An 18,262-nucleotide genomic window follows, 5' to 3' on the forward strand; every position below is an offset into this window, starting at 1 on the left:
CCCTCTTCCTGTCAATCTCCTTGCGAACAGTTGTGCGAATGGTTTCTTCGCTAGAACCAGTTCACAACAACGATCCACTTTGTAACCGTACGGCGCGCCTGCGCATTGCGGTGCATACGCATGCGCAGTAGTTACCTGATCACTGCGCAGCAAAAAATGCTATCGAGCGAACAGATCTGAATTAGGCCCTATAGCAACTTAGAATACATAAACAGAAGCAGTGCAAACATAACAAGAAAAAAATATAAAAGACTTAAGGTGGGTACACACTTAGCGATAAAGTAAACAACGTCGCTCATTTTGACCCTTCCTGACTGACGTTGTTTACCATATTGCCCAGTGTGTATGCCACCGCCGAGCGATGTGCGGCCCCGCAGGTCATTAACGACCCTCTGTGTCGGCTGGGCATGCAGCTCAATTTGGACTCATTGTCCAAAACTGCATGCTCCGACCGGAAAATCTTGGAGGTGGGAGTGAGAGAAGGTAATGACTTGGGAAGGGAGTCGGCAGTGTGGAGGAAGATGAAGCTGTAGATGTAGGAGCGAGAAACTGGGTTAGGGTTTTGTAGTTGATTCTGAGTAATTTTATGGGGTCTAAAGGTGAAGGGGTGCCAGTGTAGGTTCTGGTGGAGAGTATCACTGAAACTTTAATACAACTGTGAAGCGCAATGGAATATGTTGATGCTATATGTTGTTAATGTTAATAATAATAATAAAGTATTTTTTCCTGTCCATACTAAGAACTATCTTTGAGTCAGTTTGCTAAATTCAACCTTTTATGCACTGGAATTTGCAGACCTATATAATTATTGTACCAAATAAAACAAATTGTTGCACAGTGTAAAAATGAAATGCTTTGCTCCGTTCTAACCTCAGAGTTTGTTGTCAGCTGTATCAGTGAATGATAATTACTGTTCTCTGGTGACTGCTAGAGGCAAGTAAAGCCAAATCATTTAGGACAGTATCTGTAGAATGAAAACAGGACACATTTATATTATAGTTAATGTATTATCTCTAGCTCAGAAGCTACAGCTCTTTGTGATCAGAAGTAACAAAGTTACGTTTCTTGTTTTTGATATGGCCATAAATGCCACTATGTAGTTTGTGACCCAAAATAACTATAATGCCCAGTGATACTCCAAATAATTTCTGCCAGTGAAGCCTGGAGTGATACAGACAGGTCTCGTTCATTTTGCCCACTTATAATCCTTATATTAAGTGGATACTGAGCAGCCAGAGAAGGCAGCATTATATGATCATAAAAATACTCTTCTCATTCCTACAAACTGCTCACTTGTAGTCCATGTATTTATAAAATGGAATGTTATGTGGTCCTAATTAGATTAAATAGTGTATTGTTTCACAAAACACCTTTTGGCATGTTTGCTCAAACAACTTTCTGGCCTTATGACGCTGGATCAATGAGCTCTCACTGCATCTTAGGTATCCTGTAATGGCGCTATTTTAATTGTAATTTTCTGTTAAAAATGTTATGTATAGAAAAAAAAAAAATTAGTTTTTTAAACTGTTAAAATATTTTTGTTCGTTTTTCCTGTTCTTCAGATAAATGGTATAAACGCCATCTAACTTACCAGATAGTGAACTGGCCATGGTACCTGTCCCAGCATCAAGTAAGAAAGGCGGTTAAAGCAGCGTTCCAATTGTGGGGTAATGTCTCATCCCTCATCTTCTCTGAGGCAGTAAGTGACTCAGCAGACATTCGCCTGGCATTCTTTGATGGAGAACACAATGACGGCGCTAGACATGCATTTGACGGACCAGGTGCTAAACTATTCCTTCTTGTAAGCTTAAGAAGAAATGTTTAGTAATGTTTGAATATGTTAACTAGGTCAACTTTGCATTCCTGCTTCATTTAATAAATTAAAGATTATGTGGGAGATTTATGAGATTTTGGAGCGAGATAAGGTTCCCCATTCCAACCAATTAGCTTCTGTCATATTATAGGCTGTTCTAGATAAATGACAAACATTAATTAATTGCTTTGAATAACTTCACCACTTTGGGGTCTATTTCTAAACTTTGGAGAGAGATAAAGTGGAGGGAGATAAAGTATCAGCCAATCAGCTCCTAACTGCTATGTTACAAGATTTATCTCTCTCCAAGACTTAGTAAAAAGACCCATTTATCTCTCTCAAAGATTTGATAAATCTCTCCCTTTTTTCTTTTTTTTTTAACGTTTGAGAGACCAGTACAAAGTTGCTGATTTGTGTCATCACTATAGTTGTAACGTTACAGACTTCGTTTTTCTAAACATCATAACTTCAATACTGACTTTGCAACAATGTATTTCTGAATTAAGAGGGTAAAGGTAATGCATTAATTAAATCACATTCACATAGTAAATGTGAACTAAGATGAGAATACATACATTTGTGGTGTTCTGTAGTTAAGTAGTTAATGTTGAGCACAACTGCACCAAAGCCCAGTGATTCCTAAACTGGGACAAGTCTTGACGCTGATTGATATCTTATATTTCGTTTAAGCCTACTGTACTTGTCATATTTAGGTAGCCTTATTTTAATTAACTTTGGTTTAAGACCCAAATGGGAAAGGAACAGCAAGCAAAATTGGGAAATATATTATACCGCTTTTATATCTAACTGCCTGGTCGCCCCTGGTATTTTGTAGTTGGCTCCAACCTGGAGGCGACCTGGCTGAGACCCTGATCAGACTGGCGGCAGGAAACTGATAAAAATCACACCCACATGAAATTGCGCTTATGAGCAGCAGAGGAATGGTTATCCAAAGAAAAGGGTGTTACCAAAAATTTTTGGATATCCTCTCTTCTGCGCTCCCTCGGTTATCTCAAAAGTAGAAACTTTTTCTCATCCCACCGTCTTCACAATAAATTTTGTTGTCAATATAGAATGTACTTCCGATGTTGATACATGTAAAAAAAGGTAAAAACACAATCTAGTGTAATGCGTTCATAAAATTTATCTCATTAATACTTGGAGATTAGTAATAAAATTTTGCCACTTCCAACATGTAGTGAATATCACTCAGACAAGTGGAAAAAATACAATTTCTTTAAAGTTGAGAAATGATCCAATACTGAAAATTCTTCATCACATAAAAAGATGATATACATCCATTTCACATCCAAGACTTATGAGGGTGGCTTCCTACCAGATTTTGGAATTCTGAAGTGCACAAATGGAAAGCTGTATAGATGTTCTACAACCCCGGGGAAGAATCAGCTCCAACAGTGGGCACCCCGTCCTCTCCTCGTCTGGCCAGTCTGCCACTGGTCCTCTCTATCAGCCAACGCGTTTTGATCAATCCGTTGATCTTTGTCAATGCATACTCACATGGTCCAACTTCCCAGTTATTTATACCCATATGAATTGATATTCCTAATCACTGGGAGGAGCCACTCTCATTTACAATTAAGTTAATTTCCATACATAATGTTCCTTTAAATCCTAACCTAACATCCATGTATTGATCCATACGATATACTACATCACATTCAGCAAAAATCGCCGACAATAATATCCATTAAGCTATATAAAAATAGTAAAAAAAAATAAAAAAAATGGAGGCCGGAAGTGCCCTGTGCGTGCTGGTTACTCCTCCGCTTTCCCTCATCCGATAGTTCCGCATTCCGGAAGGAGAACGATCCGCCCAGTGACAACATCCAGTCACGTGATCATCATCCTCTACATGAATGAAGCCCACACAGCTCTAACAATGGTCCGGTCATGTGATTTCCCTGACCGGAAGTTCCTCAGCGGCCATTTCTTAAATACCGGCAGGGAATACATAACATAACATATTTCCTATTAATTGAATAAAAACGTCAGCAAAGAAGGGCGGAAGTATACAAATCAACATAATGGTTACTGGAAAAAACGTTTTCATACTCTTTTTCATCTACCATATATAATATTCATATAATATTACATAATCAGAATAAGCTCATAGCGTCATATATCATGCTTTTCCAGATGATGTTAATCGGTTCCATAAAGTCCAATTCATCTATGTTGGTAAAAAAAAGTCCAATGCAGTGAATCAATAAATGATACTTTTCTAATAAACATAAAAAGAAGAAAAGAGGAGAGAGGCAGAGTTAAATATCTCATTCCATTCATTTGGCCATAACATTATATGTTGTTAATAAAGGGGATAATTTCAATCAAGGATTTCGAATGTTAATGAGATGTTATACTCATTCTATATTATACTCAATTGAACGAGAATGAGTATAACATCTCATTAACATTCGAAATTAGTAAAAGTAGTGTTAATTTTTTAGATTTGAATATTTATGTGGAAAATGGCCAGTTAAAAACCCGTAACTACATAAAACCAACAGATTCGGGAATATATATTCATACCACCAGTTGCCATCATGTCAACTAGTTGGACTCTATACCAAATAGCCAACTGCAAAGACTGAAGAGAAATTGTACGGACAATGAGGTCTATGAAGAACAAGTAGGAATAATGTTGAAGAAGTTTAAAGAAAGTGGTTACAGCGAGAAAAGTATTGAGAGAGCTAGAATGAAATGTGAGAGTATTGACAGGAAGGATCTATTAGTCCCAACGGAAAAGCAGAAGGTAACCGGTAGCGATAGGAAAGATTATTCTATGGCATTTATCACGGGTTATAGTACCCAACATAAACAAATAGAAAAAATATTTAGAGATCATTGGAGGGTCTTGAAAGGTGACCCTTTGTTGGAGAAACTGCTGCCAAACAGACCTCAATTTATATATCGAAAAGCTAAGAGTATTAAAGACTAGTTGCTTAGAAGTGCTATGTCACCTCCGAAGGCCAATGTTCGTACCCTCTCAAAAGTTTTTTTTAGGTGCAGGATTTGTTGCATGTGCTAACTAGTGAGTGGTGTCAGTAAATGTATGGAAATTGAAATAAATGGTCAGAACATCAATATGAATGAGTTCATAACCTGTACCTCAAGGAATGTAGTTTACTTCCTGGGGTGTAGTTGTGGTCTATTTTATATAGGCAGGACCAGTAGGAATTTGAAAACAAGATTTGCGGAACATCTACGCAATATGAAAAATGGAGTCGAGACACATGCACTCTCATCCCATTTTAAGGGGGTCCATAATCAAGACAGTAAACAGCTAACAAAATTTGCAGCCCTAAAACAAGTGAAGGGGAATTGGAGATGTAATGATACAGCTGCAACTTTAGCAAGAACTGAAATGCAGTTCAGGGACGTGCAGTCAGGGGAGGCAGGGGAGGCAGTGCCTCCCCTGTCATAATGATTAAAATAATAAAAAGAAGATATTTATAACACAGTGTTATAAATATCTTTTTTCATTATTTTAATAATTCCCCCCCCCCTGTGGCTGCTTGTGAGGGTGGGAGGTAGCGGGAGAGGTGCCTTCCGCTGCTAACATTTTAAGTCCGGGCAGCAGGGGGCGGGCAGGTGGCAGGGGCGCAGCAATGGGCTGTGAAAGCCCATTGAAAATGAATGGAGAAGCGGCACCTATACTGGTGCCGCAATGACAGGGGCGTGCATTCAGCCCCGATGAATGCACGCCCCTGTCAGTGCCCCAGATGTGATTGGCCCAGCGGATCCAGTGCTGGATCCGCTGTCCAATCACTAGCGAGCCCCCTTCCCGGCTGCAGCAGGCGCCGTGGGCTGTGTGGGCGCCCGCTGCAGCCAGCGCCGCTACTATGGGAGAGACGTCATGAGTCATGACGTCTCTCCCATAGTACAGCAGAGACGAGCCGGCGGACGGAGACGGAGGACAGCGCTGCAGGAGCGGTAAGTATGTGTGTGTTTTTTTTTTTTTTATGTGTTTGTGTTGGGGGCAGCAACAGGGGCACAACAACAAGGGGCACAGCAACTGGGGGGCGCAACAACAAGGGGCACAGCAACAGGGGCACAGCAACTGGGGGACACAACAACAAGGGGCACAGCAACTGGGGGGCGCAACAACAAGGGGCACAGCAGCAGGGGCACAGCAACTCAGGGGCGCAACAACAAGTGGCACAGCAACTGGGGGGCGCAACAACAAGGGGCACAGCAACAGGGGCACAGCAACTGGGGGGTGCAACAACAAGGGGCACAGCAACAGGGGCACAGCAACTGGGGGGCGCAACAACAAGGGGCACCAACTGGGGGGCGCAACAACAAGGGGCACAGCAACGGGCACAGCAACTGGGGGGTGCAACAACAAGGGGCACAGCAACAGGGGCACAGCAACTGGGGGGCACAACAACAAGGGGCACAGCAACAGGGGCACAGCAACTGGGGGGCACAACAACAAGGGGCACAGCAACAGGGGCACAGCAACTGGGGGGCACAGCCACAGGGGCACAGCAAAAGGGGCACAACTATAAGGGGCACAACTACAAGGGGCACAGCAACTGGGGGGCACAACTACAAGGGGCACAGCAACTGGGGGCACAGCAACTGGGGGGCACAACTACAAGGGGCACAGCAACTGGGGGGCTCAACTACAAGGGGCACAGCAACTGGGGGGCACAACTACAAGGGGCACAGCAATTGGGGGCACAATTACAGGGGTCACAGCTAATGGGGGCACAGCTACTGGGGGCAAAGCTACAGGGGGCACAGCGACTGGGGGCACAGGGACAGGGGGCACAACTACTTTGGGCACAGCTAGGGGGCACAGCTATTGGGGGCAAAGCTACAAGGGGCACAGCGACTGGGGTCACAGCGACAGGGGGCACAACTACTTGGGGCACAGCTATTGCGGGCAAAGCTACAAGGGGCACAGTGACTGGGGTCACAACTACTGGGGGCAAAGCTACAGGGGCCACAGCGACTGGGGGCACTGCTACAAGGGGCACTGCTACAAGGGGCACAGCTACAACGGGCACAGCTACAGGGGTCACAACTACTGGGGGCACAGCCACAAGGGGCAAAGCTACAGGGGGCACAGCTACAAGGGGCACAGCGACTGGGGGCACAACTACAGGGGTCACAACTACTCGGGGCACTGCTACAGGGGGCAAAGCTACTAGGGGTACAGCTACTAGGCTCACAACTATTGGGGGAGCCTGCTCCATCATCCCAGTTAGCAGCAGCACTCTCCCCTGTCTGTGCTAACGTCTTCCCGCGTCAGCGAGTGCATAATATTCATTCATTTCTCTCTCTCCTCCTGTGGATTACTTTGTTTGTAAGTATAATTTTCATTTTTACAGGTACCGGCCCTATTGGATTCTACTGGACAAGTGGACGTGACCGGCGTGGGATGTAGGTAAGTAATCTCTCTCTTATTTTTACAGGAACCACCTATTGGATTCTACATGGACAAGTGGACGTGACCGGCGTGGGATGTAGGTAAGTATGTGTGAGTGTGTAAGTGTGTTTTAATACATTTTTACTTTCACGGTGTGTGTGTTGTGTTTCTATTTGGGTATTTTTGTTGTTGTAGAACTACAGGTACCAGCGGGCCCGTTATTTCCCCGCATGTTGGCACTTGAGGTTCTCCAAGTACCAGCAAGCGGGGGAGGCTTGCTGGGCCTTGTAGTTCCACAACAAAAAAACAATATTCTTTTTTATACACACTTATGGCTATCAGCCCAGCACCCACCGCCCAGGGGTGCTGGGGACAGCCTCGGGCTTCACCCCTGGCCCTTGGGTGCCTGGAGGGGGGGGACCTCTTGATTTAAGCGGTCCCCACTCCTCCAGGGAACCCCAGCCAGGGGTGACTAGTTGGGGGGGTAATGCCACGGCTGCAGGGACCTACATAAATGTGTCCCCCGGCTGTGGCATTATGTCCCTGGCTAGTGGAGCCCGGTGCTGGTTTTAAAAATACGGGGGACCCCTACATCTTTTGTCCCCCGTATTTTTGGAACCAGGACCGGTCTAAGAGCTCGGTGCTGGTTGTCTAAATACGGGAAACCCCTGTCCAATTTTTTCCCCAGTATTTAAACAATCAGGACCGGCTCAAAGAGCCCGAGGCTGGTTATACTTAGGAAGGGGGACCTCACGCATTTTTTTCTTTTCATTTTTTTAACCCATTCAGATCCTTCTCCATTAAGTTAATGGAAGACCTGGACAACAAAATTGCATTCATGTCCTCCTCCCACTCCCTTCCCAAACATTAATTTTTATTTTTTTTCTATAAAAATGTACAATAAATCACAAGTATGATGAGCAGGCAGGCAGCGGGCATTGGCAGCATCGGACTGAGGTGCAAATTAGTGGCGGAGGGCTGGGTCAGTTGATGGTGGCAGCAGGCATCGGCTCAGTGGCAGTAGCGGGCATTGGCTCGGTGGCGGTAGGGGTCATCGGCAGGATTCGGCGGACATTATGGCTGTAGTGCCTCACCAGCCTCTGACCTCACCGCACGCCACTGCAGTATATACACTCCCTAAAGACCTTGATTCCGGGGGGTCTAAACAAGGATTTTGAAATTAAATGGTTCCTTCCTTGAAATTATCCCCTTTATTAACAACATATAAGGTTATGGCTAAATGAATGGAATGAGATATTTAACTCTGCCTCTCTCCTCTTTTCTTCTTTTTATGTTTATTAGAAATGTATTATTGATTCACTGCATTGGACTTTTTTTACCAACATAGATGAATTGGACTTTATGGAACTGATAAACATTATCTGGAAAAGCATGATATATGACGCTATGAGCTTATTCTGATTATGTAATATTATATGAATATTATATATGGTAGATGAAAAAGAGTATGAAAACGTTTTTTCCAGTAACCATTATGGTGATTTGTATACTTCCACCCTTCTTTGCTGGTGTTTTTATTCAATGAATAGGAAATATATTATGTTATGTATTCCCTGCCGATATTTAAGAAATGGCTGCTGAGGAACTTCCGGTCAGGGAAATCACATGACCGGACCATTGTTAGAGCTGTGCGGGCTTCATTCATGTAGAGGATGACGATCACGTGACCGGATGTTGTCACCGGGCGGATCGTTCTCCTTCCGGAATGCGGAACTATCGGATGAGGGAAAGCAGAGGAGTAACCAGCACGCACAGGGCACTTCCGGCCTCCGTTTTTTTTAGTTTTTTACTATTTTTATATAACTTAATGGATATTATTGTCTGCGATTTTTGCTGAATGCGATGTAGTATATCGTATGGATCAGTACATGGATGTTAGGTTAGGATTTAAAGGAACATTATGTATGTAAATGAACTTAATTGTAAATGAGAGTGGCTCCTCCCAGTGATTAGGAATATCAATTCATATGGGTATAAATAACTGGGGAGTTGGACCATGTGAGTATGCCTTGACAAAGATCAACGGATTGATCGAAACGCGTTGGCTGATAGAGAGGACCAGTGGCAGACTGGCCAGACGAGGAGAGGACGGGGTGCCCACTGTTGGAGCTGATTCTTCCCCGGGGTTGTAGAACATCTATACAGCTTTCCATTTGTGCACTTCAGAATTCCAAAATCTGGTAGGAAGCCACCCTCATAAGTCTTGGATGTGAAATGGATGTGTATCATCTTTTTATGTGATGAAGAATTTTCAGTATTGGATCATTTCTCAACATTAAAGAAATTGTATTTTTTCCACTTGTCTGAGTGATATTCACTACATGTTGGAAGTGGCAAAATTTTATTACTAATCTCCAAGTATTAATGAGATAAATTTTATGAACGTATTACACTAGATTGTGTTTTTACCTTTTTTTTTTACATGTATCAACATCAGAAGTACATTCTATATTGACAACAAAATTTATTGTGAAGACGGTGGGATGAGAAAAAGTTTCTACTTTTGAGATAAGTAGAGATTTTTGTTTTCATCAGTTAGACTAACTGAGGGAGCGCAGAAGAGAGAATATCCAAAAATTTTTGGTTCAGACTGGCGGCAAGACCTGGTGTCAGCAGTCACGTGCGCAATGCTGATGCTAGGAGATCACATCATCTTCTAGCGCCGGCTCTCCCTATGCAATAAATGGATCTCGACCTGGCTTACCCATTTAGAATGCACCGTTACCCGGGTCCGTCCCGGGACCAACCCTACAAGCTAGCTGGGTTGGATTTCTGGGTCACTGGACCCAGGTAAACCCATTTACACTGAGGCAATAACCCGGGTTTTTAGCAGCAGTGTAAAAGGGGTATTAGAAAGAGCCAACAAATTCTGTGTATGTTATAAGTGGGCATTGGTGCTAGTAATTGTGATCCCTGCTTGACTGTTGGAGTGACTGTGACAATGCCACACACCAGTGTGACTAGACTATAGTGGTTATTTTCAGGATGAGGTAATGTGACCGGAACTCGGGATCCCGGCTGTCACCATGCCAATGCCGGGATCAATCAACAATCAAAATGCAGGCAGACAGAATGCCAACCCACATGAACTATTCCCACTCGTGGGTGTCCACGACACCCATAGAGTGGGAATAGAACCTGTGGCAAGCACAGCGAGCCCGCAAGGGGCTTTGTTATGCTCACCTCCCTCCGCCGGCATTCTGCTGCTGGGATCCCAGGGTCAGTAGGCTGACCACCGGGATCCCTAGTGCTGGTCTCCCAGCCCCAGCCCGTTATTTTCATAGATATGTTACACCCATGTGCTTGTATAACATCATTGCTGCAGCACCATCACTGCCTTGATTGACCATATTTTCTTACACTGGTCAACAAATGCTGTAAACCTATGTCCAGTTACTGTATGTTTTACATTAGCACAGGTTAGGTGTAACTCATAGCTTCAGTATGAAAATTCATAAATAAACCCAGACTTGCAGGAAAGATATAGACAGACTTTATAAGGCTATTAGTTGCCTCAGCTGAGCACATTTTATATCAAATACCTAAAATTGAGAGAAATACTGGAAAATTTGTCTGTAACTACTATACATGTATGTTTTATACAGCATAATTCTATGTTAAGGCTTTCTTTCCCTTTAGAAGAGTTCCACACTCAAGAGCTGTTTTTGTCCATGTGTGTAACAGGTGGTGCACTGGCACATGCTTTCTTTCCAAGGAGAGGAGAAGCTCATTTTGACAACGCTGAGCACTGGTCTTTGAATGGGAAGGGCAGAAACCTGTTTGTCGTCCTGGCGCATGAAATTGGACACACCCTTGGACTCCAACACTCACCTTCCAAAACTGCCCTCATGTCTCCATATTACAAGAAGCTAGGCAAAGAATACGTCCTGAACTTTGATGATATCTTGGCCATCCAAAACCTTTATGGTAAAGCCCCTGAGATGTCATTGATGGTGCCTTGTGTGTGACCCCTGAACACATGCCAGCCGGTGAAACCATCAGTAAAAGATATTTAGTGGTGATATCCCATTAAAGGTTAAAGTATCCCATTGACTTATTACCTTGTCACCCATTCTTGCTGGGAGATGAGTCACAAAAGGAAGTGTACATGTATTAAGAGTCTTCCTTGACTCCACATACAAGTTCTATGGGAGGTGATGTGTTTGCCCTGCAAGGCCTAATAGTGGGTGGCTTGTAGTTGTATTATCTATATGGGATGTTGAGAAATGTTATAAATATTTAATAAATTAGGTATAGCTGTTTTTAGCAGGGAGTAAAGTTAAACATATAGTTATTAATGATGAAGCATGTAGGTTAGTGGTGGCTGAGGCACATCAACAGCCTAATTAATGTCTCATCCCATGTACTCTGAATTAAATTAGTTTTGCATCAACCACACTAATATGGTGGGAGGGTTGAGGTCGGAAGACATCGGCACCAGCCTGACCCCTAGGTTCGCCCCTGGGCTTCCCTCTTAATGTATGACTGCTGTCCTCTGTGTAGAACAGGTAAATTGGTAAGAAAGGTGTTTCAATCCTAAATTAAGAGGGAAGTCCAGGAGCAATCTGTCCCCCCTGGACTAGGCCATGTTGGGAGGTATGCATTGAGACCTGTTCGCACATAACATTTTGTGGCCTAAACTCCACCCTATTCACTTATTTTGTAAAGAATATTCTGTAACTTATTACAGAACAGAATATACAGTAGTGCCATTATCTTTCAAGGTTCATAGTCTCCCTAATGAAACTCATGGAATAGAACACCAGCCTACTATAACCAATGCTTAACCAGCTCTTCTCACCCACGTTGCCTACTTTCTCCATAACATTAAATGCCAGCCATCACATCTGCTGGTACCTGTAGGCCATTGTTTAGTAACTGGGTGCATTCATGCTTAGGGGTTTTGTATAAAACAAAGTATAAAGTTGAATTTCGGTGCTTGAGCCTAGTTCACTTTCATAATTTGTGCCTTTCACAGTCTCCAGGATAGGATATAGATTCTACACCAACTCCTTCTGCTTGCTACATACCTCAAAGTTCTGCACAATCAGGAATAGACAAGAGGTTCAAGCTGTATTTTGTTTTGTAGATTTCTATCGGAGAACAAAAAAAATCTCTGATATTGGGCTGATCTATTGTTATTGTTTTGGTTTTATTACACAGGGGCTCCCTCTAGTGGCAGACTTGTGCAGCTGCCTGGGAAAGAGTTCTCTATGTTTCAAGACTGGAGTGAAGGAAGCAAACCAGATGGCGAAAGCAAGAGTTATTATTGCCAATCTATGTTTGATGCAGTCACATGGGGTAAGAACTTCAGTAACAATGTATGTTGTGTAAAATAAGATGCAGTAGTAATACATGCAAGCATGAAATCTATGATAGACCTACATGATATAGATGAGAGCTATGGGCTCATGACTAGGCTCTTTCCTGCATGGTAGAGGAAATAAGTTGAACAAAGACAAGTCCCTAAGAGTGGTTAGGTAGTATGGGCCTGATTCTGAGTTGGGAACAAAGTACAAAAGTGCAGGTAACTTTGCTCCTTGGTAAAACAATGGTACATTGCATGTAGGGCAGTTTTAAAATGTGCAGAGAGAAAACATAAAGCATACTTTCCAACATTTGCTGCATACAAAATGGGACATTGTGTGCAATGAAGGAGCGCATGTCTGAAAAGGGGCATGTCTTCATTGGTATGGGAGCGTAGACGCACAGCATCCGTGGTTTCATCACTCTGGGGGCATACCCTGCACTCCTGGAGATGCTGGGCTGCCCCCAGAGCCTGTCCCCGTACTGTGTCGATTCCGTGACCTCCCCATATGCCCCCCCATTACTGGACACTGCGGCCCGTGGGGGGCACAGTTGGGAGGTATGAATAAAACTGTCCAGCATTTGTAGACTACATGTAAAAGCAGGCTATATTTACCCTGCATGCAAAAAAATATATTTACACCCCTTGCACTGCATATTTGTTCAAAACACAGTTACTTGTTCTCTCTTACTTTATTCCCAACTCAGAATCAGGCCCTAAGCGGCTGTGCAATTCCGTGTCATTAAAATACAAATGAAGCAGGAGGCGTCTGTAGGAGATAGATGCCTCCTGCATGCATTTGCAAGATCAGAGTGCTGGATGTGAGGATGAAGCCTTGTGAACGTGATTCGCAATGTTTCTAGGCAGCAGTCAGTCTGCGTATGCTGAAGGTTACTCATGCTGGCCGTCGGTTCCGGACAATCTGGTCCAGTCACACCTTCAAAGCGGGAAGGGGGAGTCGCTGCCCCAGCTCCACCTCCCAAACACTGCAAGCGATATACCATCAGTTTTTGCGTACAAATCTGAATATCCCTGTTTGAGGCACCCGTCCTGCACGTGTACGGCCCGGCCAATGTGATAGCATCGCATTGAATGAGAACACCTCTACCTGATTGACAGGTAGAGGCGTTTGCGGGGGCGGGTGGGGGCAGCGATGGAACGTTGTGGGGGCGACATGAGCAAAACTTGGTGGGTTGGCAGCATTTTCAGTGCGGCTGCGTGACATCACATGCAGCCGATCCGATGGGAAAAATGGCGGCTGACCACCTGCATATGTAGTCTAGCTGTGACTGCAGGGGGTCATCCATAATTGCTGTGCCTGCAACATAAATTGCGGTCGCAGCTGGTGGCCGCCAGTTAGAATACTGTGTGGCCACCAGCATTCTACACAAGCAATTGCAGAGTCTGCTTTTTGCTTTTCCTTACTGAATAGGGTCATTGTAACAACTGCTGAGAAAATGTTTAGAAGAGTCATTACAGATTGGAGAAAAGTCCAACTGTGTCTTTTCTCCAGACATTTATGGATCAGACATGAGACAGCTTTTTTCCTTTTCTGAAGAAAGTGGTGGAGCGGTGAAGGTTACTTCTGGAAATGGGTCCTGAACAATATTCCATTCTGTTTCCCGAGGATATAGCATAATTCTTCCTGAAATATTTTTACAGAATTGGTTTCAGAAATTTTTTAGCCTGTCTTCACTTGAAATATATTGTCTTTTTATATTCTTGCATAGATCTGAAGCACACATTGTACATATTCAAAGGTCGCCACTATTGGACGGTCTCCTTGCTTGGGAATATCTCTGAGCCCCAGCTCTCACAGCAGAGGTGGAAAAAGCTTCCAGCCTTCATTGAAGCAGCAACAGTGTCAGGATCAGATGGAAAGTTCTACTTCTTCAAAGGTCAGAAAACATGATCACCATTTAGATTTAGTCATTTTGTAACCGAAAAACCACAGGGAACCATTGAAACATCCTTACAATAGTGATGAGTTTGTATTTTGATCCTACTTCGCTATAGATATATACAGTACATAGAGATGAAATCACTCATACAAATAGTGCTTCGGCATATAAGACACTGGCCACACAAAGACCATAGGGTGCCGACACCAGTGAACAAAACATGAAGCTGTCATGGGAACCAATCCTAATTGGTAACAATACTTGCTCTGAGAAAATGAGCCCTTTGTTGCGGTCACCAGGAATTAATAACCAGAGTGCCTGGCTCTAACATGAAATTAGAACAGATGTTATGTTCATGGAAACAAATCTCTCACTGTACTGTATGTTGTCTAATTCATGGCCATACAGAATAGCTTACACATGTTCATCCTCTGGCTTCTAAATGACATTAATGACACTATTTGTGCATATGTAATTCTGGTTGTACCCTGTCTTCCACTTACTTGCATTTCTTATTGAAGGTACTCTCTAAAGGGCCCCATACACTAATGTGACATGTCGGACCCTCGTGTCGCAGGCTGTCATCCCGGCAGCCTCCCGGGGGGCAGGATTCTCATAAGCTACATCGTATGCGGTCCTTTTGCTTATGATGTATCTTGTGCGATCCCAGCCATGCCTGCGGGGTCCGACATATCACGAGTGCAGCACAGTCAATCTAGGGAATCCGATCCGATTCTCACAGGAACGCGCATCGGATCGGATGTAAAACACATCCGAAATGCCCGATTTCATCCAATATATCAGCCCGAATGGCCAAAATCAGATGAAATTGGGAATTATCATTCTAGTGTATGGGGCCTACCCTCCCTCACTGTGCAGGAGACTCCCTGAAATAGCAGCAATCTCCCTCACTCCCTGAATACACCAACAATCTCCCTGATTGCACCTTACCCCCATTATGTAGCTATTACATTCTTGGGGGGAAAAATAAATCAGAGATAAATACATTCAAATGGGATCATCAGCGCCATTTCACTGCATTGGTTATAAGGCACAATGATTCCTATGGCTACGTGCATTTTAATACGTTTTTTTGTGGCCACTTACAGTAAATGGAACCTCTTGTAAAACACAATACACAAACACATCCTGCAAAATATTACTGTCTTTTCTTCAACAAATAGATATTACTAAGTTTGGCGCTCATTTACATTTGGATGTAAGTCATTTTCATAACACGCCTCTCCAATGTAGCAGTACGCGCCCGCGCATTTAGTTGTTACTTTCACAATCTCCCTGAAATACTTTTTCAAAAGTACTCAAGTATAGTATGGGGCCCTTAAGGTTTTTCACAAAGAGAACATTATAGAATTGGGGCAACCTCACTTATTTACCTCACTCTGTATTTCATTACAGCAGATCATATGGATGCCATATATCTATACTGTCACAGTTATATGGCTAGGACAGAGGTTCCCAAACTGTGTGCCGTGGCTCCCAGGGGTGCCTCGGGACACTTGCAGGGGTGCCCTGGGTTGGTGGTCCAGGACCAATTCAAATTATTCATGGTCAATATAATAGGCAAAACCAGTGCTGGTGGCTGTCAGTCATAAAATATGTGGCCAAACAGAAGCAAATCTTGTCCCTCACCACACAACTGACCCTAAGGATGACATATAAACGCGATCTACTTAATGTAATATTTCTTTCTAAATTTCTCAATAAGACATTTTTGGCCTAGGGGTGCTGTGATAAAAATTCTGATATTCTAGGGTGCCGTGATTCAAAAAAGTTTGGAAACCACTGGGCTAGGAGCAAAAGTGTGATTTTGGTTTTCACCAGTTCTTGACCATGGGAGTAGACTTTGTTGGGTCTCTCCTTATGTCGGTATAGGTCGATGCAGTGTAGACACATCATTACTGTTTCATACTTTCCAAAATTGCTTATTGCTGGTGAAGAATTGGATGTGCAATAAAGGGAAATGGTCCAAATTAGTAATTGACAATTTTATTCCAATTTTCCAAGGAATGGCGTTGGCAGGGAAGGTGTACTATTCAATGTTTGCATCTAATTGTGCTTACAGTATAAAAACCACATTCTACAGCTTACAGTTAATGACTAAAAGGTTGCCAGGATGGGTAACAAACAATAGGGTGTCATGCTATCACTTACAGTTATACATTTTAGCTTTTGTGTATTGCTTGGGAAGTAACAGCTTCCTATCAGAGCTGCCAAATGTAATACAGGTTCCCATATCCAAATATTCCTGATTACAGAATATTCTGAAATCGTATTTTTTCCAGTGAGACTGAGAGAGTGCAACCTTTTGTTTGTTTTTTGATGTTTGAATGTACACAAACCTTGTTTAACACACAAAGTTATTACAAATATTGTAATAAATGACCTTCAGGCTGTGTGTATAAGGTGTATATGAAACATAAATGAATTGTGTGTATGTACACAAACTTTGTTTAATGCACAAAGTTATTAAAAATATTGGCTGATATGACCTTCAGGCTGTGTGTATAAGGTGTATATGAAACATAAATGCATTCTGTGCTTAGACTTAGGTCCCATCACCTAGATATCTCATTATGGTATGCAATTATTCCAAAATACGTTAAAATCCCATATCCAAAATATTTCTGGTCCCAAGCATTTTGCATATGGGATACTCAACCTGTACTACCACAAGCACTTAAGTATGCTATGAATATATGAAGAAAATTTAATATTTGACATTAAGTGTAAATTCCATCTATATAACATATATAGTGTTTTTATAACTGTATAGTTCCAATTTATATCTTTATTTATCAATGAGTGATAAATTTCACCAGCCAATCCACTCCTAACTGTAATTTTTCAAACCCAGCCTGTGACATGGAAGTTAGGAGCCCATTGGCTGGTGCAATTTATCACTCACAGTGAAATGTATCACTCATTGATAAATAAGCCCATGTGTTTGAAAAATGACAATTAGGAGAGGATTGGCTGGTGCAATTTATCACTCTCAGTGAAATGTATCACTCATTGATGAATAAGAGCATTAATGCTTTTTACAGTAGAGGTGTTCTGGATAGACAATGTCACACTTTTTGTAATTTGTTTTTCAGGTGGAAGATGTTGGAGGTACAAGGGTTCTAGACTAGAGGCTGGCTTTCCTCTCAAATGCAGTGATCATGGACTCCCACGACATCCAGATACAGCACTATATTTTCAGCCACTTGGGCATCTGGTTATTTTCAAAAGGGAAAAGTATTATGTGATCAATGAAGATTCATTGATGGTGGAGCCCTATTACCCTCGCAGCCTTCAGGACTGGAAAGGTGTACCTGACAGCGCTAATGCGGTGCTGACCCATCCATCTGGCTCTGTCTACTTTTTTAAAGGTGATGGGTACTGGAAATTTGACCAGGACAGTCTGAGAGTCACTGCTTCTGGGAAGTGGGTGCAGGACTTACCTTGGCTTGGTTGCCAAACTTCTTGATGCGGAACTATGGAAATACAGAAAGAATTAAACCTGTATCTTATGTACATTGCAATCTTTTTATTTAATTATGCTCTTCTATACCTTCTTACTAGGCCAGTGCCATGCAACACACGCAGGAATGGATTAAGGGCAGGGTGGGCGTCACAGAGGAACCTACACATTAGGGGTCCCCGCATACTGCTTTTTCAATCTAATCACTCTCCCTCCGGTGGCTGAGCTGTTCATTAACAGAGGCCGCCGAGGAGCTCCGTCGTGCACAGTCAGTCTCTGGGGATAGTGAAGGGAGATCCTGCGAGTCTACTTTTACAGTGGGTCCAGGTAATCTGAT

General features: G+C 43.0%; 1 protein-coding gene across 1 annotated transcript in view; it reads left to right on the forward strand.

Annotated features, from left to right (window-relative positions):
* MMP28 (matrix metallopeptidase 28) overlaps positions 1-17,978 on the forward strand; it is a 117,288-nt gene extending 99,310 nt beyond the window's left edge. Inside the window, exons 4-8 of the mRNA XM_063953984.1 lie at positions 1,563-1,781; positions 10,917-11,159; positions 12,396-12,533; positions 14,271-14,438; positions 17,558-17,978. Coding sequence (XP_063810054.1) covers positions 1,563-1,781; positions 10,917-11,159; positions 12,396-12,533; positions 14,271-14,438; positions 17,558-17,931 — 1,142 coding nt within the window. The 3' untranslated portion in view covers positions 17,932-17,978. The remainder of the gene's footprint in view (positions 1-1,562; positions 1,782-10,916; positions 11,160-12,395; positions 12,534-14,270; positions 14,439-17,557) is intronic.
* The last annotated feature ends 284 nt before the right edge of the window (positions 17,979-18,262 follow it).

The sequence above is a fragment of the Pseudophryne corroboree genome, chromosome 2 (genome assembly GCF_028390025.1).
Source record: "Pseudophryne corroboree isolate aPseCor3 chromosome 2, aPseCor3.hap2, whole genome shotgun sequence".
In the NCBI taxonomy this organism is placed as follows: domain Eukaryota; kingdom Metazoa; phylum Chordata; class Amphibia; order Anura; family Myobatrachidae; genus Pseudophryne; species Pseudophryne corroboree.